Raw genomic sequence first — 25457 nt, forward strand, 5'->3', positions numbered from 1 at the left:
GACACACTGGATGGGTCCTTTCTGAAGGAGGGATTCAGTTTCTAGATGTAATGCTACCAATGGTGGAGTCACTTGTACAATTCCCACTGGGGAAAGGTTGTTGAATTCAATCTTGTTATCTGTGACTAACAACAGCCATCACCCATAGATCCAAAGTTATCAGACACCAAGTAGGGAGGAAGAAAGAAAGACAATCGTGAAACTGCAGGACGGGGAGATGATGACCAGCTGGGACTGGGACAGACTCAAGGATGCCGCTTAGAGAAGTTGTCAGGCTTGGAACGGTTGTTGTGAAACCTAGCAACGAAATACTGCTTCCTTTGTTGATGCTGTTGCAGTTGGTATCAAGAGGTATGGTCCGCCACTTGCTTCCAATAATATGAAGGTTATTGTCCAAACCAATGACAAGATCTGTATGATTGTTGTTGTTGAGGTTGTCCGAGTACCATCTTTTTTGCTGTTGTTCTAGACTTCTGTACGGAATCCATTTGGTCATCCATCTTAGAATTAAACAGACTTTCTCCATTGAAAGGTAAGTCATAGAGTCATAGAGTCATAGAATAGTAGGGTTGGAAGGGGCCTACAAGGCCATCGAGTCCAACCCCCTGCTCAATGCAGGAATCCAAGTCAGAGCATCCCTGACAGATGGCTGTCCAGCCTCATCTTGAATGCCTCCAGTGTGGGAGAGCCCACCGCCTCCCTAGGTCATTGGTTCCATTGTCGTATTGCTCTAACAGTCAGGAAGTTTTTCCTGATGTTCAGCCGAAATCTGGCTTCCTGTAACTTGAGCCCATGATTCCGTGTCCTGCACTCTGGGATGATCAAGAAGAGATCCTGGCCTTCTTCTATCTTCAAGTCTTCAATCCTAGAACGGGCTTCAGGGGTTAAGCCTGCGGACCGGAGCCATGCATGACGCCTCAGTGCAACTGCATCCCCCACTGACTTCATGCTGCAATTCACCTGATGATGTGCAGTATTGATTTGCTGGCGTGAAAGTTGAACTGCTTTGGATTGGAACACTCTGGCCAATTCTCTCTGATCGTCCAGCAGATACACGCATAGGGAATCCATCTTCTCCCACAGAAATAATTGATAATGGGACATTATGGCCTGGTAGTTAGCAACACAAAGTCCCAATGCTACAGATGAATAAAATCTTTGACCCATGAGGTCAAACCTACATCCTTCTTTGTCCACCTGAGACACATGAAATTGTTGAGACCGGCCCTGAGCTGATTCGACTGTTATCAAATCAGGATGTTTCTTGCACTTTACACATCAACCCCTTTCTTGCACTTTATACATCAACTCCAATCTCTTAGATGTGGGAGCCATCGAAGACCGTACAGACCAGATTTGCTTCACTGTTTGAAGAAGAGTTGGCAAAAACAGGATTGATACCAGCACCAAGGACTCAGCATGCACCACATCAAAGACCAGATCCTGGACTTTCTCCATCAGCTGTTGCACCTCTACTCCCAAAGACTGCGCCATTCATAAGACTTGTTCTGAAAAATGGCCCAAATCCTCCGAAGGAGAAGGTCTACTCCAGGTATCCACCACATCATCCGGAGACTAAATAGATGGCGGGATGGAAGAATAAGAAGAATCAGATTGATAATCCTCTACTGAGTCATTAGATAACTCCATCTGCTTCATAGCCTTTACTTGCCCACTCTGCTCCTGGACAGCTGGGGCCGGCAAGGCGTGACTTGGAGGAGCTCACTCTGTGTTGTCTTTAGGTAGCTGCAATGAGGTTGAACTCGGAGGTGCTGGAGGTGGCTGTTGAAACGCATCAATATCTAAAGGACATGAAATCAAAGCTGATGGGCGCAATCTGTATTGAGGAGAGGCTGCTCCTCAATATCTCGCATGATGGTAATACGGATCATAATCTCTTCTGAGTGACCAGTCACCACAGTGATACGACCTTGGAGGAGGCATAAACCAGCCCAAGTATCAATCCAACTCCTGTTGAGGGGGAGTCGTGTCTACTATGATATTCTTTGTCATAACACCAAAGAGGCAAATGGAACCGAGAGGTGGGGGAGGATGGATCCCCGACTCCAAGGATCTTGGTCTTTTTAACCTCCTTTTTCCTCTCTTTCTTAGGCACTGCCTCCGCCACTGGCTTAGTGCACTTGGCCTTTTTGGAGATTTTCTTAGCCACTGAAACTACCAGCAAACAGCCAGGAGTAGGTGGGTCTGCTCTCTCCACCTCTGATGAGGATTGAGGGGGAGAGGCTAATTCGGATCTCGGCATTTTCTTAGCTCCTGAGGCTCCTGAATGAGCTTTGGACTTCTCACTGTCCACTACTTAAAGAGCTTTTTGACACAGAATTGCAACGATTTTTATGAGCTTGCCAAAAAAGACTGACAATGGTGGCAAGTCTCAGTGACGTGAGCCTCCCCACGAAAAAGAAGGCATAAAGAGTGACCATCAGATGGTGGCAAATACTGCCACAGCAGACACACTTTCTGAAGGGGGCCTTCAGTGCCATATGCCAAGAGACAAAGGAAACGAACTATTCTAATCTACTTTTTTTTTTAAAAGACAAATAACAGTAAGAAAAAAACAGAAAGAGAAAGGGCGAAAAATGAACATAAACCTCAGCACTAAAGTCCTCCGCACTAACAAGATGGACAAAGTTCTTGGAGAGGCAACTGTGACGACGGTCAAAAAGGAACTGAGGAGATTGGTGGAAACCTGCTAGGATATGCACAGTGGGATGGTGCGGGAGGGTTCCTGCGCAAAACAGCATTCCTCAGCTATGGAAGTTTCCCAAGTAGAGGCTCTGCGCAGGCACAGAGCCCATACGTGTGATGCACAGAGGCCACAAAGAAGAATTCATAGTAACAATTGGACTTCTTTTTTGTTGTTTGTAAAGAAGCAAGTCTCTAGCTCTCATGGCTGCTGAGAACATCTTGGCCAATGTTTGCTGAAGGCTCAGAAAACCACAAAAAACTATGCTCTGCTCCTATCAGTCAGCAGGAAAGTCTTCTGTTACTTTTTAACAACTTATTCTCTGGTGTCTGCTGGGCAGCAAGGACAAAGTCCATCTATATCCCTCTTTTCCTCAGCTTCTCCAAACCTTAAAATTCAGAACTCATTTGACACATCTTGAAAACAGAATTAATTAAACTCTGTGTGTGTGTGTGTGTGTGTGTGTGTGTGTGTGCGCGCGTGCGTGTGTGTAATATGAATAATTTGATTACATAATTTTGGTTTTCTCTGAGAGAATTTGGACTTATTTCAGTTCAGCAGTTTGAACTCTTGACAATAGTGTTTGGGGTCTGGCTGGGATTTTTTTTGCCTTTTCAGAAAGTCCTTCTTTCTCCTGCCCTCCATCTCCTGCCACCTTATTAATGTGAAGGACTAGAGAAAGCAAGAAAAACCTCAAGGAGTGCATAGAGCAAGGGTGAGCAACATGTAACTCTCCAGATGTTGTTGGACTACAACTCCCATCAGCCCTCACCATTGGCTATACTGGCCAGGGCTGATGGGATTTGCAGTCCAACAATAACTGGAGAGCTACATGTTGCCCACCCCTGGTATAGATCTATCCATCCTTACAGCAATCCTTTGTTTTATGAGAAACTCCTCTACCCCAGTATTGTTTCCACCGCTTCCTCTGTAACGTGTTCCTCCATTCTTTGCCATTCTACAAACATGTGATCAAACCGCTGCCAACACCAGTACCGATTAAAAGCAACATGCGGGCAGTTGTCAGAGCTGCTCTACCAATCCTTACCAGTAGCAAGCACTGCATGATCCTCTACCACTCTGGAGATGTAGGTATCAGGGTTAACACAGAAGTCACTGGAACCCTAGACAAGAGCAGAAACAATGCAGAAGTAAGGAACTGCTGCCAAAAACGGAGGGTACAATCCATTGCAAGAGAAGAAATAATAGCTGAGCATCTCAGCCCCATTGGATATTACTGTTTCCCCAATTTGATCTTCAATCATGTCTTGGGAAGCTGGGGTAAGAAAGTTTCCAGCTGATATACTTAAGAACTTGTGGCGCTCCTGAAGAATAGGTGCAAGTTCAATCAGTCAGTCAGATTTGTGTTGGACAGGATGAAAAATGTACAACCCACGTGCATGTTTGAATGTTCTCCCACCCTAAAAAAAAACACCCTGCATCCCCAAAGGGAGACAATTGGCTTGGTAGGGAGAATTTGGCTAGTTTTCTCAGTGCAGGGATATTTTATTTTTTGGTGGAGGAGCATTCAAATATGGAAACTCCCCCCCCCCCCCCCGTCCCCTCAGCACACACACATACTTGAAGCAGTCCAGTCTAGGAAAAACATTACCACTTGATTCTGCTGAATGTATAAACTGTTCTTTTTTAAAAGGCAATAGGTAATACCTATAGCAGCTCTCCAGTTGCTGTAAAGGGTTTAAGGTTCATTTTAACTACCTCTCATTTGGCAAGATATATCTCACCATTTCCTTGAAGTAGAGAAAAATAACATATCCAGTAAAAACAAAAACAAGAGCAAGGCTCCATTGTCTCTATACGGACACCATCTTTGAACCTCAATCCCAAATGCCTGCTGCCAAAAACAGAGGCGTTGCAATGGATGGAGTACAATGGATGGAGGATTCCCATTCTTGTTCTCCCCACCTATGTGGACATCAGGTGTAGGGATATGGAACACACACACAGACCTCCCACTCCACCCACATCCATGGCCTGTTGTAAGGTTATTTGAGGGTTGTTTCCCCCTCAAACAAGCCATGGGTTTGGATAACATGACATGACAGGCTGCGCCCAGGCAACTAATTAGTATCTAGCAGCAAATAGTGCCAGTGGAGAGGTTTGTTCACTTGCCTTGTTAAGTTGCAATGCAAAGTGTGCAAATTTTGTATCTAAGCCACTTACCACAGCAACAGCTAGCTCCAGACCCAGGGACCCCCAGCTCACAATGAGAGCAAGCACCCCTAGAAGACACACTCTGCAGGAGGGGAAGGAGAAGAAACACACTCAGTTGGCAGACACATTGGCTCCAGCTCTAATACCTTTAATCTTCAATGAAGGTTATAATTCAGAGTTCAAAACAATAAGGAAGAGGGGAAGCTACCAATCAACTTATTTTTCTGTAACTGGCAATTTGAAGATGTGGCTGCTTAAGTAAGCACCCTGGCCTCTTAATACAGAATTCAGATGAGCACTATATAAGGAATTCTTTACAGGAAACCTGAAACCAGGCCACTTATTAATGAAATGGTTGCTTGGCAGAAAACGTGAATGAAGCCAAAGGACTGCAGTTCATTTTCTTCAGACTCTGCAAATTTTAACTCAATGAAACTCACTTGCTCTTTCCTTTCTGCACCCAGACTCCACAAGACCAAATGCTACTGGTTCACAACCTTGAAAGGGGATATGACATTTGAATGGACATTAGCAATAGCTTTAAATCCTCCCATCCTATATGGACTGACTATGAGGAGGCACTGTGATGAAGGTTTGGTGCTACTGCCAAAACCAGGGATGGCAAAGTTCTGTATCCTTGTGCAAGAGGCTGGCCTGGAACTCTACTTTGCACCCCACGATCTCTAAAAGTTCCAGTGAGTAACCATCACCCTGGCCATTAGATACAAAGCCCAACCATGGATGTAACCTTGAAGCATGGAGCATCATGGAACTACTCGCTTTTTTCCTTTTCTTTGCAAGTGAAACTGTTGGCAAAATCTTTACTACATACTGATTGTAATTCTGTAGGGCAGAAGAAAATGTCTTATATTATGTGACTATGTATATGACACTTTTTGTCCAATCAGGTTGTATGCCTGATCAGGCCCATATGCTCCTGATGGGCCATCCTTGATCTCAGAGGAAGCATCACGGGTAGGCATGGTTGGGCATCTGTCAAGGGCCCACACCCCAGTGGGGGCCCACTGACAAGAGTCCCCTGGACTGGCTCCTCCTCTTCAACACTGCACCTTGCTTGTTCAGCTGCCTCTCTGTCTGGCCTAGATCACGGTGGTGGTGAGAAGGAGGAGCAGTAGATGCCACTGCCTACTTGATCACTGGCTCTCTGCCTGGCAAGCAAGCAAGTGGAAGCAATGATGAGAAAGAGGAGAAGGAGCAATAGCAGCTAGGGACAATGGCAGTGAGAAAGTAGAATCACTGATGGAGGGGACCCCTTGAGGGTGTCTTGCCCAAAGGCCCTCAAAAACCTGGAGCTGGTGCTGCCAAGATGATGATCAATAGAATACACATATTGCAGACTGGAGTGAATACATATATATTTTGGAACGCTAACAGGTACCACCAGTCATTCTTGAGAGTACCACAAGCAGGAACTGAAGATCCACACAAGCAATTTGGTATGCCCAAGGTGACAGCAGATTCATGTTTCTACAGCATCTGCCCCACTCAACCCAAACGTCATGGAAAAACTTTTGAAACTAAAGGACATTTCAAAAGGAGTGTTGATATGGCATGGGGCAAGCAATCCAAAGGGGTGTGTGTGTGTGTGGGGGGGGAGTCTCACTGGTTATCCGCAAGCTTTGGGCACTCCTAAATGAGTTCTTTGGATTTCAGCCCTTACCACCACTGCTATTTGAATTCCTAAGAACCAACAACCAATTGTTAGGTCTCCAATGCCTGGAATATCAAACCACCAGAAAATGCTGTCTTCTTTAATAACCAAGTCTTTTCAACACTAAAAGATAGGTTTTCAGTACAGTGTACATAGATGGCAATAAGCTAACTCTTCATTAAAATTTAAGCTCTTCCCCATGCAAGAAAAACACACAGCCAGTTACCATGGAAAATTACACCCAAGCATCAGGAAACACCTCTCCTATATCAAAAACAAAAGCCCAAACAGAAAGAAGAGACTGCAAAAATTATAGCTAGTCAAAGGGATAATGGCTTGGTTCAGGATGGCACCTGCAGGCACCACAGATCGACATGGCTTAAATAAGTCATGCTGAGCCACTGTGATCGTGCGAACCCGCTCAATGTATATTTATTTATTATTACGTTTATATCCTGCCGTTTTTCCTCTTGCAAGGAATCTAAGGTGGGTTACATGGTCCTCCTCCTCTCCAACTTGTCCTCATAACATCCCTGTGAAGTAGGTTAGGCCGAGAGTCAGTGACTGGCCCAAAGTCACCCCGTGGGTTTCATGCCCTGAGCGTGGACCAGAACCCAGATCTCCCAAGTTCTAGTCCAATACTCTAACCACTAAATACACTGGCTCTCCAATGTATGCAGATGCTGCTCAAGCCTAACATAATATTGTTACATCCAAGTAAGGATGTGATGTATGCTCTTTATAAGGTGCATTGTTACATGGTCTCAACAGTACAAATATAGATGGTTTTGTTAACAATTACAGGAAATGATGGGCTCAAGATCATTGGGGAGGGGGGGAAATCTGATTTCAACTGGATCATGTTTCTGGCCCTCATGGATCTGCAGATAATCTTCAAACATTTGTTTTAGTGCAGTATTCTAGGCAGATCCATTACAAGTCGGTTAACCACTCTGAGTTCTTTTTAATGCTTGGTCGGCAATATGGAGTGGGAATGATAATAATATTGGGCAATTAAAAGAAAAGTTAACATTTTTCCATTTCAAAATCCCTGCCTCCTGCATACACAAATTACAACCCTGAAAATTGCCATATATTATTAGCTGAACAGCTTAATCCTATGAATATTTACTCTGAAGCGCTGAGTTCAATAGGACTTACTCCCAGGTCAGGTGAGGAGAGGACTGCATCTTTAAATAAAAGTCTGTATCCAGTTCAATGGAATCTTGTGGTACCACAGAAGCACCAGCTGTGTAGAGAGCTTTGCAAATCCTTAAATGTCAAGCTCTAGCCACGTCTTGTGACTTCAAGTCATAACAAAAACCAACACATGTAAATGCCTGAAAGATTTCAACTTGTCAAAACAAGGGCTTTAATTGAGATAACGATTTGCATTGTGTGAATATATTTTGTGCAATATACTTTCACTAGCAGCAAGGAAGCCACAGATAGGCTATCCTTATGCACATTAGTAATCAAGTGTATAGATCAGAGAGCTTGAACTATGTTGCTCTTCTGCATTTTCCCTAAGCATGTGGCAAAGCAACGAGATGTCTTCATTTAGCATGTTTATCATTTTGTTGCCAAGAAGCATATTCTCCTAGGAAGTATTTTTCTTTCAGAAATGGCTAGATTTACCCCCCCCCCCAATAATTTAAAGCCCATCGCTAATTAAACTCTGGGTTCAATAAAGCTAGATACTGGTGACCTGAATGTGTCTGAAAAATAAGTAAGATCCTATGCATGCTACAAATGACCAATGGGCAGGTGAATTGCTCAGATAAAGGTCATCATCTTGGCCATATTAAACAAAGTTTATTATTACACAACGTCTAGCCCTATTTCCTACAGGCAGGGACATGGCAGCTATTCAAATATAGTATTTCTAACCCATAGGTGCATGGGGCTTAATATGGTGCAATGGTTAGAGTGTTGGACTGGGACTGGGGTGACCACTCTGCCATAATGCTCACTGGGTGACTTGGGCCAGTCACTGACTCTCAGCCAAACCTACCTCAAAGGATTGTTGTGAGGAAACAAATGGAGAGGGGGAGAATTATGTACATTGCCTTGGGCTTCTTGGAGAAAAGGGAGGATATAAATGTTATAAATTAATAAATTCTGCAGCATGAGAAGAGAGATTCAGCTGGAGTCACAGTACTGTGTTTACCTTTCTTTTCCATAGGGAGGTAAGGCCAGAGACCCCTAGAATTACGTTAGCTCTGGGGAGCAATACTTATCTTTCCAAGTTTGAAGATGGACACAAAAGCAGTGAAATTTTGCAATAGTTTCACCAATAAAATCTGTCAGTGCACCTCAAATAAAGTCAGTGGACTGGATCCAGAATCTGCCTTCCATTGACAGAAGGGCTCCACTCACGAAAGATTTTGGAGGATCCCTCTCCCCAACACACACCATAGCTCACCCCATTTACAGCAGGGTCTCCTGACCTTCTGTGTAACATTCTCAGGGGGCTGGAGGAGCTGCTGTGTGGAGGAGAGGGCAGGGAAGTCCACTTCCACAAGCCCAGTTGCACATGCCTAAACCTAGATCCAATCCATGGTCTTATCAGAAAAACTTTAGATGACCTATCCAAATGTGGCAAGCGTGACTCATTGGCCCGGTTTGCATGATCACCATGGGTTAAATAAGCCATGGTGGGTTGTTTAAGCCACACCACGTGCCAGCACATGCTGGACAGTATTTGTCCAATTGCCCACCTGGGTGCAGCTTGTCATGTTGTCCAAATCTGGGCAGTGTGGTTTGTCTGAGGGGGAATCAACTATCAAATAACCCACAGCCTGTTGCTGAGATATTTGAGGATTGTTTCCCTCTCAAACAAGACAAGCCGCCTCAGTTCGGATGACACAACAAGCTGCGGCCAAGAGGGTAATTAGGCAAATGGTGTCTGGCATGCACCACGGCTTAAACAAGCCATTGTGGCTTGTTTAAGCTGTGGTGATTGTATGAACTGAGTCACTGAGTAAGCACTACCCAAAATATTGGCTGGGTTCAGACAACACAATAACTCACATTCTAGGGCTGAGTATGGGTTGTCATTGAACCCTGGGTTGCTGTTGAAATGCGTATTGTGTTGTCTGAACCTAGCTGTGATAAAAAACCATGGTTTGTTAACCACAAACCACCCACAGTTCACAACCCAACAACAAACTATTGGTTCTCTTCATGGGTTGTTCATGGTTATCAAACCATGGTTTGTTAGCATGACTAGGTTCAGACAACACGATAATCCGCAGTTCAATGACAACCTATGGTTCAACGACAACCCATGCTCAACCCATACTCAACCCCTGAGTATGGGTTATCACGTTGTGTGAACCTAGTCAGTATATGAAAGTCCTGAATGGCATAGAAATGAAGATCAACTTATTTTAACATCCTTCAGTTACTGATCCCACATCAACTTACCCTATAAGAATGGCCTTTGAGTTTCTAATTAGTCCAAATAGCACCAGCAAACAGATCAGTACGTGGAACAAGAGCAGGCCCAGGTATCCCAGCCATCTGTGGCAACCCCAAAAAAAGTATGGTTAAGAAACCCAATTCCAGCATACAAAACAGTCAAACAAGTCTTAGACAAGAGATGTGACCTTCAATTCCCACACCCAGGATAAAGATCCCCAGGATTTTAAGAAGTAAATGAAATTACATTGGTGTAAAAACATGACTGCTTTTTTTTTTGCTTAGAGTTACATGCCATCATATCATTAAGCCAATTCAGATGTAACCTATTACCATTGGCCAATGCTTAAAAATGTTTCTATGTGAAAGGCGGGGGGTGGGGGGCCCTAGTGCCTTAAACTATAATGGCAGATTATATAGGAAGCTAAAGCTGAATTAACATGGTACACATTCAGAGTAAACAAACCCCACAACAGCCAGAACAAATGTATTTAAATCTCCCACAAGAGTACATACTGCTCACCTGTACCAGTCATACAGATCAATACGAACTGCCAGTTCTTCTAGCGAGACCTCATCATTCTTCCAGAAAGGAATCTCTGTTGTCTGCCTCACCAGCTCATCCAAGAGTCCCTGGAGTTTTTGGACAATGCGCAGGTAATCCGCATGCTTGGTGAACATTACCTCAAGATCCCCCAAGTTGGGCTCTGCTGTTTTGTTCAAAGCGATGGCAGTGTCATGAACCTGTGGATAAACAAAGACTGATGTTCAACGAAAAGTCTCCACATGAGCACCAGTAGAAGAGCCAAGGGCCAACAAGCTGAAGGGCAACTTCACAAGAGATGCCCCAAGGCAGCAATTCAACATTTTTACTTCAAGAATGAGTAATCTAGCCAGGTGCAATGTTATAGATGAATTTTATTTATTTACAATATTTATATACAGCTCCATATCTAGAACAGGTTTTGGAGTGGTGAACACAAAGGATAAAACAGTAAAAACATAAAAAGATTAAAACATCACATTAAAATTACACTTCTTTAAAAACACAATGCCAATAAAAACCATAACCGGTCAATTAAGGAATGCCTCCTGGAACAGTGCTGTTTTCAGGAGGTGCCAGAAACAACACAGTGTTTTGCCTACCTGACTTCAAGGGGCAGGGAATTCCAAAGAAAGGGGGCTGCCACACTGAAGGCTCTTCTCCTGGTGGACTCCAATCGGGCCATAGGTCCATGTAGAACCACCAGGAGCAAGCCCTCTAATGATCTCAGTGACCGGGCAGGTTGGTAAGGGAGAAGGTGCTCTCTCAGGTATCCTGGTCCTGAGTTGTTTAAGGGCTTTGTACACGAGTATTAAAACCTTAAACCTGGCCCAGTAGCTAATAGGCAGCCAGTGCAGTTCCCTCAGCAAAGGAGTTGGATGCTGAAAAGGGGCAGCTCCCAACAATAGCCAAGCTGCTGCATTCTGCGCTAGCTCCAGCTTCCACAGCATCTTTAAGGGCAGCCTCACATAGAGTGCATTGCAGTAATCCAGTCTTGAGGTTACTAGCGCCTGTACCACTGTGGCCAAGCTATCCCTGTCCAGTAGGACCATAGTTGCTGAACCAGCCAAAGCTGGTAAAAGGCACTCCGAACCACCATGACCACTTGGGCTTCCAGTGACAGTGATGGATCTAGGAGTACCCCCAAACTATGGACCTGATCTTTCAGAGGGAGTGCAACCCCATCTAGAACAGGCAATGAGCCTATCTCCCGGACTCAGGAATGACTCGCCCTCAGGGTTTCTGTCTTGCCAGGATTCAGTTTCAGTTTATTGGCCCTCGTCCAGCCCATTACTGAGTTCAGGCACTGGTCCAGGACTTGCACAGCTCAGATGTCACAAGGAGATAGAGCTGTGTGTCAACAGAATACTGATGGCACTTGTCATATCCCCTAATGACCACTCCCAGCAGCTTCATATAGATATTAAGTAACACTGGGAACAAGATGGTACCTTGCGGAACCACACAGCTCAATTGCCAAGGGGCTAAGGAATGGTCACCCAATGTTACTCTCTGAAATTGTCCCTGCAGGTAGGACCAGAACCACTGTAACACAGTGCCTCCGATACCCATCCCATGGAGTCGATCCAGGAGAATACCATGGTCAATGGTATCAAAAGCCAATGAGAGATCAAACAGAATTAACAGGGTTGCACTCCCCCTGTCCTTCTCTTGATAAAGGTAATCCATCAGGGCAACCAAGGCTGATTCAGTCCTGAAACCAGAACGAAACCCAGACTGATCCCAGATTGATGGGACCTTCTCAAACTGGGGAGAGGTAATGAGCGGGGTACCGCAGGGCTCAGTCCTGGGCCCAGTGCTCTTCAACATTTTGATTAATGACTTGGAGGAGGAGGTGCAGGGAATGCTGATCAAATTTGCAGATGACACCAAATTGGGTGGGATAGCTAATACTTTGGAAGACAGAAACAAAACTCAAAGTGATCTTAATAGACTGGAGCACTGGGCAGAAAACAACAGAATGACATTTAATAGAGATAAATGCCAAGTTCTGCACCTAGGAAAAAGAAACCAAATGCACAGTTACAAGATGGGGGATACGTGGCTCAACAACACTACAAGCGAGAAGGATCTTGGAATTGTTGTCAATCACGTGCTGAATATGAGCCAATAATGTGATGTGGCTGCAAAAAAGGCCAATGCTATTTTGGGCTGCATTAATAGAAGCATAGCTTCCAAATCCTGGGAAGTACTAGTTCACCTCTACTCAGCACTGGTTAGGCCTGATCTGGAGTACTGTGTCCAGTTCTGGGCACTGCACTTTAAGAAGGATGCAGACAAGCTGGAGAGGGTTCAGAGGAGGGCAACGAGGATGATCAGGGGACTGGAAACAAAGCCCTATGAGGAGAGACTAAAAGAACTGGGTAGGTTTAGCCTTGAGAAGAGAAGACTGAGGGGAGATATGATAGCACTCTTCAAGTACTTGAAAGGTTATCCCAGAGAGGAAGGCCAGGATCTCTTCTCGGCCATCCCAGAATGCAGGACACAGAATAATGGGCTCAAGTTACAGGAAGCCAGATTTGGGATTTGGGATCGAAACCCAAGTATGTCACAAAGACCCGTGGACTCACCAGGTATGCTGTCTCCTGGGAGGACAGATTAGAGACGTGACTGAAGGGTTGCCTGCACTCATAAAGCCCACTGACAGGTATCCCTTTCTTCTCATCCATGTGGGAACAAATGATACCGCCAAGCAGAGCTACGAAGAAATCATGTCAGACTTTGAAGCTTTGGGAAGGAAACTCAAGAACTTTGGTGTCCAGATAGTTTTCTCATCCATCCTCCATGAAGCCAGATTCCAGCTGAACATCAGGAAAAACTACCTGACTGTTAGAGCAATGCGACCATGGAACCAATTACCTGGGGAGGTGGTGGGCTCTCCCACACTGGAGGCATTCAAGATGAGGCTGGACAGCCATCTGTCAGGGATGCTCTGACTTGGATTCCCGCATTGAGCAGGGGGTTGGACTCGATGGCCTTGTAGGCCCCTTCCAACCCTACTCTTCTATGATTCTAGATAATCAGTATCCTCCAAGACTGCCTGCAGTTGTTCCGCCACTACCCTCTCCAGAACCTTCCATAGAAAAGGGATATTTGCAACTGGGCTGCAGTTGTCTAACACCATTGAGTCCAGAGTGGGCTTCTTCAGGAGTGGTCACACTACTGTCTCCTTAAGAACAGCAGGGACCACCCCTTCCCAAAGGGAAGCATTCACCACACCCTGGATCCACCCAGTCATACCCCCTGGCTAGCTTTTATTAGAGGGCACGTGGTTGGTCGCATTGTTGCAAGCACCTTGATCATGTCATCAGGCCGCAACAACTGAAACTGATCCCACAAAATGGGGCAGATGGTGGGGTCAGACACCTCGACTGGAACTGCTCTAACAACAGCAACAAGTTCACTGCAGAGACAAGTGATTTGTCCTCAAAGTGTGATGTAAAAAGATCACAGCGGGTCCTTGAGGGGACCAGGGCCCCATTCACTGGGGAGGTTTACAGCCCCCAGACCATGCAAAAGAGCTCCGCTGGATGACTACTTGAGGATGCAATGGAGGCAGCAAAGTAAGCCTTCTTTGCTGTCTGCACCACTGCACAATAGGCACGATTATGTGCTCTAGAGCGTGCTCGGTCATCTTCGCTTCGAGACTTGCGCCATTTGTGCTCTAGCCAATGTCCAGCCTGTTTCATTGCCTGTAGCTCCCCAATATACGAGGGAGCAGAACGAGTTCCACAGATTTGTCCCATTAGGACACTGTCTTGCATGCCCTTGGCAATGCAAGCATACACAAAAACGCACACCAACAATCTCAATTATTTGCTAGCAAGAAATTAGGACAGGTAGGCAGGAAGCACTGATTCACTCCTAGAGCTTCACCTAGCATCCTACCTCTTGCTGCTGGAGGACAAGGACCAGTCATTATTACAAGCACAATCTACTTAAGTGAAAATTGACAAATTCTGCCTGCCTCTTCTACAGATAGGGGGCTTTGTTGACCAGAGATTTAGGGGGCTCTGTTGAAAAGAGGGAGAACCCCATTCTCTTTGTGATTGTGCTGCAGCAAAACACCTTGTCCAATACCCAGAGGTGGCACAACCTGAATTGGCTCTACTATCAAGGGACCAGTGTGGTGCTGAAACATGGTCTGCAGATCAGCTCTGAAAGTGCATCCACAATTCTGAGGTCAGCCAAATTTCCTAAGTAATTTATGCACAAGTGGATCTTGACAATTCTGTATTTAGTGGATACAAACTGGATTTATAAAGCCAAAGCTCCATCATACTATAATACATTGCGAATCACTGGAAAATGGAGAAGGATGTGATAACTTAGCTGGTTTCACATTTCCGTGACCAGCTCACATATTCTACTGAGAACCTTACAAAAGCAGTCAGTATCCATTGAGCAAAACATTCCACTTTCTCACAGTAAAAACCACAAGTGCTTCAGATATCACTCATAATATCTCCACTGTGAGACCTTCAGAAATAGGGATCCTTTCCCCTATAAAGTTTGCTTTCTGCCTTGGAATAAAATGGCCCATCAATGCTTTGCCAAGAATTGAACCCTGCATCTCTAGTTTAGTAATGTCAGGTTGTAAGACTGGAAAAGGCTACTAATTGAGGCTCAGGATTGCTACTGCCAGTCAGAGTAGAAAATACTGGCCTGACTGTATCATTGGTATGAGTCCATCCATATAAGGCAAAAAAAGAGCAAAATCCAGTTGAGCAATCTCCATCTTGAGACTGAGTCTAAGAGACTGCAGGCCTCATGGTCACAACATCTGCCCAAATCTTTGTACTTTTTTGTTTCCCCCACCTCTTGCTTTCTGTACAATCTAGCCTGAAGAGTTCTGGAGAAATCAAAAGCTTGCACACTTTTTTGTGGCACTTAATTTGATCCTAATAAAGGTATTATCCAACTGTGGATTTTTTTTTCCTAATGGACTAGCACTGCGATCTTTGTTTTCTATGTTTTCCATACAAGGCAGTCCCTTACAGCCTCATTATCGGGTGGCACAGTTGTAAATTAACTGTGTGGTTTTTGTTGTTGTTGTTGTTTGGAATGTCAGTGCTCAGAAGGGTAGGAAAAACATTAACACACAGCAGCTTGAACCAAGCATAATCATGACAGAATGTTACTTTATTTAACAGGTTTGACTTGCTTGGATATTTTTAGAACAAGGATAGAAAGGGAATACAAATGCTTCTCCCTCTGCTAATGGAATCTGTCAAGTACTTGTTGAGAGGCAGTTAAGAACAGAGAGGCAGACACACAGGTGGATGAGAACCTGAGCGTAAGGTTTCATCAATCTCACACCCACCCTTACTCTTTAGGGGAGCCTTCTTCCACTCACCCGGTCTTGGACCCCAGCAACAGTGCGATTGGCATGACGTAGGGAATACGTCAAGCGATGAATTCCATCACTGGTCTCCCCATTTCCGTAGAAGCCAACAGCTATGCCAGCACTGCGAAGAGACAAAACACAACAGAGTAGCACATTTCAATCTATATGGGCAGCTACTGACTTGAAAAGCAAGCTTCCTCCTCCTCATCTGAAGTTCTCCACAGGAAGAGAACAGCATGCTCTGGGCTGTAAGCAAGATTGCAGCTGGGTAATTGTAATCCCTCCGTACTGCACAAACAAAAGAACTATTCAACTATAGAGGAGGGATATGAAAAAAATACTGTTTTTCCTTGGCTTTCTTTCTGGATTTTGTGCTCAGTGTAGCTAATATTGTAATATACAAAGTTGATGGCCCACCCATATGAGCGTTAAGACAGTGCTTTCAAGCTTGCTACATTTGGGGAACAGTTTACAATTCCATCTGCTGAGAACCCCAACACGTTGCAGAGGAGTCTGAGGCATGTCCAAGGATGCATATAATTTGTGGGTGGACTGGACAGGCCTGTTGGACCTCACTCTGCACAAACTACAAGCACATGCCCTTGTAGATTCACATGTCAGGGCATGTTAGGAGTTGTGGGCAGGCAGTCTTTCAGGAAAGACTGTCCACCACTACTGATCCCATTGAGGAATCCCTGTTAAGTTTCCAAAGTGCAGGAGATGACAGTTTGGAAACCTTTGCTTTAAGTCTTCAGTTTAAGAAGATGAAACAGGAGATCCTTAATTTCTGGATTCCATCTCAATACTTCCAGGTTACCATCTTAAACTCCTGCCAGGTTCTGTATCCTTCCTGCCTCATAAGTAGAAGAAACCATTACCGACACAAAAAAACCTCTCATTTTTAAACAAGGCAAGTAACCATCCATTCCAAAAGAAAACTAGTAGCAACATTCGCACTTGCTCTTCAGGCTAAATGCTGCACAAACATAACTATAGGAAGTTATCTTCATAAATCCACACAATGTGTTAACCAGAACATTAGCGTAGTGAAAGATTTATGCCTCAGATGTTACTAAAGTGAATGGATATGCTTCTGTGTACCGCATAGCCCTGTGTACAAAGTGTCCCGTCATGTGGGAATGTGCTTGGGGAAAATGGGTCTCGCAAAATAATGATTTGTTTTCTGCCAATTTTTAACTATCTGCCTGGTTCGTTTATTAGGACTACCAACCCTTCAGAAAAAGACCTAATGTTGACATAGGAAAGAAGTGATCTATGTGCAGTAAGGGAGGGCATGGAAAGAAACTATCACTTCCCATGATTTTGAAACGATATTTCTGTTGATGCAACCTAAAATTGAATTTGCTTTTTTTGCAATAACATCATACTGCTGACTCATATTCAACTTGTGATCAACTACAACTTCAAGATCCTTTTCACACATATTATTGCCGTGCCAGGTCTCTCCCATCCCATTTGATTTCTTTTTCCCTAAATGAAGAACTTTGCACTTGTCTCTGTTAAATTTCATTCTGTTATTTTCTGCCCAGTTTTCTAATCTGTCAAGATCATTTTGAATTTGAATTTGTTTCTGTCTTCTAAGGTATTAGCTATCCCACCCAATTTTGTGTCATCTGCAAAGCTGATATGCATTCCCCCCACCTCTTCCTACAAGTCAGTAACAAAAATGTTGAAGAGTACAGGGCCCAGGCATCCTACTCTTTGAGTATGGTTCTGTGGATCCACCTAGTAGTAGTACCATCCAGCCCACACCTAACTAAGTTGCTAATCAGAATTTCATGGAGCACTTTGTCAAATGCCTTGCTGAAGTCAAGCTATGTTATGTCCACAGCATTTCCACCATCTACTAAGAAAGTTACTCGACTGAAAAATGAAATTAGTCTGGCAGGACTTACTCTTGACAAATCCATACTGGCTTCTAGTGATTACTGCATTAGTGTCAAGGTGCCTACTGATCAAGCACTTTATAATCTGTTCCAGAATCTTCCCAGGTATAGATGTCAGACTGGTCTATAATTCCCCGGATCTTCCTTTCTGAAGATTGGAACACATGCCTCCTGCAGTCCTCTGGTACTTCACCTATTCGCCAGGATTTTTCAAAGATAATAGATAATGGTTCTGAGAGTCCATTCGCTAGTTCCTTCAACACCCTAGGGTGCAATTCCTCTGTACCTGGCAACTTGGAACTCATTTAAGGTGCTTAGATATTCCCTGACCATCTCTCTGTCAATCTCAAGCTGCACTTCAGCCTGCACCCTTCAGTCACACATGCCAGGTGGGACACAGATCCTCTTTTGGGAGAAGACTGAGCCAAAACAGGAGTTGAGCAGTTCTGCCTTTTCTTTGTCAGCTGTCATGTCGGATGACCTTTATCTTAGCAACTTCTCAAAGAAGCAAAAGGCACACTGTTATAATGCTATTTACAAGAAAATATTTTTTCAGTCCCTCTTTCCCACCCTAGTAAGTCTTTCCTTTAGCATGCTGAAATCATTTCAGTTGGAAACACTGATTACAGAAAGGGAAACTACAGGTCCTGCCCTTGCTACAAATTCCAGGCTGAGCAGAATGCTACAATGCGCTCTGGCACTGAGCAATGGAGTACATAGAAGCAACAAGCTCCAATACCCTAAGCAGCCACCCTGGGCCCAGGGCTCGTGTTTCTGCACAAGCTCCTAGCTAAAACTAAAGCTCAGGAGGGGGAAATCGGCGAAGTACAAGGCACACAATAGAGAAACCTGTGGAATAGGCATTGGAATGCACACATAGGAAGAATGAATTGAGGGTTTTACTGATGTCAGAAAGTGGCAACCTCCATTTCAAACTGAAGAATCTGCATTCTTTGGTCGCCTCCCTTGTCTAAAAAGAACTTCCCCTCCCCCCAAACCCTTCAGACTTGTTTGGTGCAGGAAAGACTTATTCTTAGAACAGCAGCAGCTTCCAGTCAGAGAATTTAGGAAGAGGAAAGACCCAGGAGGAAGCAGCTGCAGACATTTCATGCTTTAGAATGAGACAAAGCCAGCATGTAGAGTCTGTGCTTTCCTGCATCATGTTTGGTATGTTTATGATAAGAGTTACCATGTATACTATGTCACTTTTGAAGGACCTGCTTTTTTTTTTTTAAAGGTTCCATCGCGACATTAGCCTCCTCTCCCTCACAAAATACCCACCCAGGCTGAAAAAAGTGACCACTGCTGCCTCTTCTAGCCTTTTAAGTCCAGAAGGGGGATGCCCAAGCAGGGCTCATTGCTCCCATCAGCTAACTGCAGTCATGACCTATCGGCATGACAGATTGTCACATCTACACCACCACAGGGTGAGAGAGAAGCCAAATTCCCATGCTGGGAATTTTGGCATTAGAGGTATTGTTCCCATCCTCATTCCACCATGGAAGCAACTAATTGTTCACATCTACTTCCCCCTGGGAGGTATATTAATTTAAAAAATGAATCAAACAATAGATAACCTATTTCTTCCAAATAATGTTTTAAATACAGTTAAAAGAAAACAGCACCTGAATTTAGTGATGATGTTGGAAGAAGATGGAGGTAATAATAAAAAAATTTCAGCCACACTCTTGACAAGGTACAATTCTAGAAGCAAGAAACACCAATTCCTATCCAGAAACCTATAGAAGGTCAGAATAAATCAAAGCATTGCTTCTGCAATGCAACAGGCAGCTACAAATCCACAACAAGCAGTAAAAAGTGGGACCTGCAACCAGATGTGCTCCAGCCAGGCCTTCTTTCAGGATTCTCCTTTGGCCACACCCCATTCCTAGTTTTCCTGTCCACCCCCCCACCTCCCAGAATTCTGTAGCCACTCAGCTTGCTCAGTCCTCATTAGACTGCGGGGCGGGGGGTCACCCCTCTCCCAAATCTTGGTGTTGCAGCCTGTTGATACCTGCCTACTGCGTGAAAGTTTTGGCTACATAAGGATCCACACTCAGAGAACGAATTCACAATTAGTATATACAATGATGACAGTAATACTCCAGTCACTAGTTTCCAGTTTGCTTCCTGGCACAATTCAAAGTGCTGGGGTTGGCCTATAAAGCCCACAACAGCCATGTCCCAGGGTATTTGAAGTTCTGCCTTCTCCCATAAACCTGCCCATCAACTGAAGCCATCCTCTGAGGCTTTCCTCTGCGTGCCCCCACCTTCTGAGATTAGGAGAAGAGCATCAGGGCCTTTGCCAATAGTGGGGCTGCATTTCTGCAGCACCCTCCACAGAGAAGTTTGCCTGGTGCTTATGTTGCTGTCATTTAGGCATTGGGTGAAGATGTTATTCTCTTGGAATTTCATTTGATTCAGACACTGTCTAAAATTATCTCCAGCTTTGTTAATATAAACTTTGCCTAGTTTCTCTCTTCTTCTGTTTTCTACCTACCAAGGAACCAATTTTGAAAATATCTAAGGATATAGTGTTAGAGTAATACCTGGATTTTATATTTTCAAAATTGGGGGATCAACCATTATTTGTTTTTTCTTTCCACCAATCCTTGGGAATATCCCAGGTGCAACCTGGAGCCATCTCTGTACCTGGTGGAGCCTAATTTGAATGTCTGCAGACTCCTTCCACTTTCCATTTTAAAGACTGTAACCAAATACACAATCCATGGCTTGAACATCAGCCACTTTCTCCCCTCACCATTTTTTTTCTCTGTTTACTATCTTGCCTGCTGAAGAGTTCTGTAGAGCTTGAAAGCTTGCACAGTATTTTGTGACCTTTGCATTGACCTAATAAAAGTAGTATAATGATATGGATTTGGAAATTCTTATTTGATTCTGCTTATTGTTCTTTAAAATAAATTGTTAATTTTATTTTATTCTTTGTTTAAGTTTTATGATTTTTTAATCATAAGCCATTTCAAGTATTAAGGGAAAGTGGGGTAGAAATATTTTAAATAAAAATAAATCTGACACACTGGTATGATTTTTCTGAATAAGCAGTGCTGCATGGACTTGGAAAGGAATATGTTATCCACCCATCATCTAAACGGCGGGAAGACAATGCTGGCAAGAACAGCAGTCATGCTGTGTATCCTGTGGATGCATATTTTATTCTCAGTGAAAAGTGGGAGAACTGAGATTTTAAGTTATATGATGCCACTCCACCAGACGGAGAGAAGTGAAAATAATCTGTCACCTAGCGTGACATAAGACCAAGGGCAGAAATAAATACTGACCGTCTAATAAGATCACCATTTCCTGAACGTAACTTTCTCTCATGAATAACGGCAGATATTTCATGATGAGATAAGCTTTCATCTTTGTATCAGGCAAAAAGAGGATAATCCCCCACTGATTGTAACTGATCCATTAAAAAAAAAAAAAAAAAGCTTTAATGCACACAGTTTTTGTATGAACTGAACAGAGGTCAGCTGGAGGTGAAATAATGGGCCACATGGGAGAAGAAAGCTCCTTTGCCATGCGAAAAGGCAAATGCCCTGATGAAATAATTTAATAAGCTGAAAGATACAGCATCAGGATGGGGATAGTTTCTTTAAAAGAAATGGGGTCTGCTTTTCCAGATCTGTATTCTGTACAATGTGAACCGAAACCCAATACTTCAATCACAACATTTAACATAAAAAATACATTGTATCATATCAAGTTTACTATAATAGAGATTTCCAAGCCCATATCTGGGCCCAGTTACCAGCAATGAGGTTAGCCCAGCACTGAAAAGAGCATTCAGATATTTCTGCAGCCATGAGGGCTTCTCTCCAAGCACAACGGGGAAAGGTTCGGGACAATGGCTGGGTACACACAACATGACAACCCGCACTCAGTTGAGTATAGGTTTAACGTGGGTTGTCACTGAACCATGGGTTGTTGTGTTGTGTGAATCCAGCTGCGGTAACAAACCATGATTTGTTAACCAGAAACAACTCACCAAGAGAATCCATGGTTTGTTGTCAGGTTGTGAATGATGATTTGTTCATCGTTAACAAATCATGGTTTGTTAGCACAGCTCTGTTCACACAACACAACAACCCATGTTTCAACATCAACCGACAGTTCAATGACAACCTTGAGTGTGGCCTGTTGTGTTGTGTGAACCCAGTCTTAGTCTCCATTTCCATTTTGCTTGCCATAGAAAATCTCTCTCTCTCTCTCTCTCTCTCTCACACACACACACACACACACACACGCACCTTGAGCAGATTTATTATTTATTACATTTCTATACTGCCCGATAGCCAAAGCTGTCTGGGCAGTCCATAAAAAATGCATACCTATACTATTTAATATATCTACAGCTCTATAAAATGAACCAAGTTCTCACTCTCCATCCACTCCCCCAACATTCTGTCACATTCAGGGTGGCCAGATGCAAAAGAGGACAGTGCTCCTGCACCTTTAACAGCTGTGCAGAAGAGGGAATTTGAGCAGGTGTAGCTTGCATGACAAGCTTTATCTGCTAAAATATCCTCTTCCGCACAACCACTAAAAGTGCAGGAGCCCTGTCCTCTTTTACATCAGGCCATCTTGGTTACACTCTAGTGTGTAGTCACACTGTAGTGTGATCAAGATGCAGAACACATGAAGAGGCTATGCAGACAGGAGCAGGCTTAATTCTTAATGGTTCAAGTCATCAGTGGCAAGGAAAACATTTAGCCCCAAGGCATAGTCCTTTAATTTATTCCATATTAATGAATGGCTGTCATTTGTTTGTTTCTAAGGAAGAAAAAGCAAAGTGCTACACCTTCACCAGTGTTGTGGTGGGGAGCAAAACCAGCCTACCACCCCTGACACAGTAGAGGGTAGGATGGTCCTCCCTGAGGCTGTTATTGTTGTAGTAGGCGGAGCAAGGTGCAGGAAGAGGTGTATGTTCCAAAATGTGTCCCTGCTCTATCATCCAGAACTGATAATGGGCGGAGTCGAGTGGAGTTGGGGAAATGGACTGGAAGTCTCCAGCTCTCCCCCTTCTCCACTCACTAAATAAGACAGGTCTTTCACTAATTATGCATAATTAAAAGAAAACTGGGATATTCAGAATTATAACAAGTACCTATGGGGTGAAATAAACATCTTTGGAGAACATGTACAATCCAGAGACTATAAAACTGCCCATCATGGCTTAAATCACCAATGAAAATACAGAAACAGAGTTGTGCCCTGACAGTAGGTGCCATGTGTGGACACTCCAAGAACCCGTTTTCCTCTTTCAGCACAAAACTGAAGCAGCAAGACAAGGATCCTGGCTGCAATTGATTAACTGATGAAGATAGACATCAGCTAAAGCCTCTCCTCCCTGTCCCAGGCCAATACGAGACCCGCCACCCATTATAGTCTCATCTTTACAAGTTAATACTCTAGTGACAGCAAGACATTTTAATTAAAAGGGAATTTTACAAGCTGAGCCCTTTAAACACACACTCACACCCATACACCTACACCTTGAAGTTACTCCTGGGGATGAGTTAATTTTTCCATCTAATTACCACCTTATTCTTCAACACTTAGGGAAGTGCTATTTCTGGGGGAGCTGTAAAAGTAATCTTTCAACATTTGTTTGCACATTATATCTGCTACAGTGTTCAAGATACGAGGTGGTCTGAGATGTTTTCCAGTGCACAATTCCAATCTGCACCATTTCCTGAACTCATAGCGCCCAGTTCCTGTCCACTTGCTTGTCAAGTTTTTTCCTCAGTCCCAATACTATCCACTATTTCCCAAGGCCACAAACCTGCCCCCACATCTCACAAAATCTACAGAGAGTCCTATGACAAGTTAAACATGCCAAATGCCTTTTTAAAAAATTAGAGCAGTAATTCTTGAACTTTTATGAGTGGTTACAGGCAAGTCCACTGAACATATAGGGGAGCTGCAAGTACCTCCACAGCACAAACATATACCATAAAAGTCAATAGAACTAGAGCCTCCGTGGCCACATCCCAAGTTCTGGTAGCTGCACTGGAGAAACCCTGAATTAGAACCACTGGCATAAGAGCCAAATACAAGGCTATCTCTCTGGAACTGCTCACAAAATCTGATACAAAACAGTCCTTTGCTGCACAAAGAAGTGTGCAAGCACTCACATTATACTCAGACATACATATTAAATTCCAGTTGTAGAATTGAAGATTGTTCTCAATAAAGAAAAAATTTGTAAGTGAGCAGCTTCAATTTCAGAGGGGGAATTTTTTCCTGGACTCTTCTGCTGGTCAGCCACATCAATCTATTCTCTCCCCTTTCTGTTTTAACAATTGTAGAATGCCAAATAAGCTTCATAGGCAGAGGACAGAGCACAGTACTTTCAGAGAAATTTAGATATGAGGGTTTCCCATTATATGAGGAACAAGGAACCAGTTGAGCATCAAATAAGTATCAGAAACAGTAGATCTACTTGCTAGGGAAATCAAGATAGCAGCATTCCAGAAAGAAGGGGAGAAAAGAAAGATAATGCCCTGTTGAACTACTCACTGGTAAGCCGGTACGTGAAACACCAAAAAGTTTGAACTAATTAAGAATATAGAAATATCAAAGGAAGACCTCAGTTCTTCCAAGGCCAGGTGCAGTTCCATCTGCTTATCATAGTTAGGCCATCAGGAGTGCCTGCTGGCTCTCACATTCCTCTCCATCCTTCCATCTCACTTGTATATACCCTCTCCCATTCAGTTTTGGAGGATGTAAGGCCCCAGGCCTGTAAGCAAGCTAATAGTAGTTTTAGAGAGGCTTAGAGATCCATAATGCTCTCTGCTTTGGTTCATTATTAATAGCAATCCCTTGCAATCCCTTGCAAGCAGGCCTCTCAGCTTGTAAGATAAGTCAAAGGCCAATATAGTCCCCCCACCACACATTCCATACTAACGAGCCTGGCACTGTTTATCTTATCAGAACCTAGGATGAGCCTGAGAAGTGAAGCTCTGTTTATCTTAAACAGAACAAGGTGTATGTGCTGGGAAAGTTATGGTAGTCTTGCTTCTGCCAAATATGTTACTATGCACTGTTAGGCTATGCTGGGAAAGTTGTAGATGAACTCTAATTAATGCTTGCACCTGTCATACTACCTCACTGCTATGCAAGTCAACTTGCAGCACAGCTCTTTGTTCAGAGCTTTTGTCTGATCCAATGATTGGGTACACCTATGCACTGTAAGTACAAGTAAAATCTCCTTGTAAGCAAACCTGTATCTTATCACTTTCTCAGCACCTCTGAATTCTGGAAGCCAACAGACAGGGCAAACAGAGGAAACTGTGGCTAGTGTTATGTCTGCCCCAGCTTCTAATGATGGCTGTAAACTGTGGTTTAGTGTGAACTACATTTCACAGTAATGCTGGTGTAGGTGTAATGCTAACCGGAGTTTGCTCTGAAACTGAAAGAGAAGGGAGAATGCCTGCACAAAATGGAGAAAAGCATGTGAGCCAGTGGGTGCTCCCAATCACCTAACCATGGTTAAGAGATGGGGCAGCATTACATCTTTCCCTGGCCAGGGACAGGAATGTCCTGGAATCAAAATGCTGCTGAAGAAAAGAAAGGTGTTATTTCCTTCCATTGAAAACAGTGTGAATGCCCTCAGGTTTTCCTCAGTCTGGAAGGACTTG

At 43.8% G+C, this 25457-nt stretch overlaps 1 protein-coding gene across 9 annotated transcripts in view; it reads right to left on the minus strand.

The window, feature by feature from the left end:
- TTYH3 (tweety family member 3) overlaps positions 1-25457 on the minus strand; it is a 147959-nt gene that overhangs the window by 68040 nt on the left and 54462 nt on the right. For all 9 annotated transcript variants that reach the window (XM_084818258.1, XM_084818257.1, XM_084818262.1 and 6 more), the window contains 5 exons: positions 15896-16007; positions 10498-10718; positions 9981-10076; positions 4889-4961; positions 3753-3828 (listed from right to left, as the gene is read on the minus strand). In XM_084818258.1, the coding sequence (XP_084674384.1) occupies positions 3753-3828; positions 4889-4961; positions 9981-10076; positions 10498-10718; positions 15896-16007 (578 nt within the window). The remainder of the gene's footprint in view (positions 1-3752; positions 3829-4888; positions 4962-9980; positions 10077-10497; positions 10719-15895; positions 16008-25457) is intronic.

Source organism: Heloderma suspectum, chromosome 12 (genome assembly GCF_057233095.1).
Source record: "Heloderma suspectum isolate Gila_16-S chromosome 12, 16-S_ref, whole genome shotgun sequence".
Classification (NCBI taxonomy): Eukaryota; Metazoa; Chordata; class Lepidosauria; order Squamata; family Helodermatidae; genus Heloderma; species Heloderma suspectum.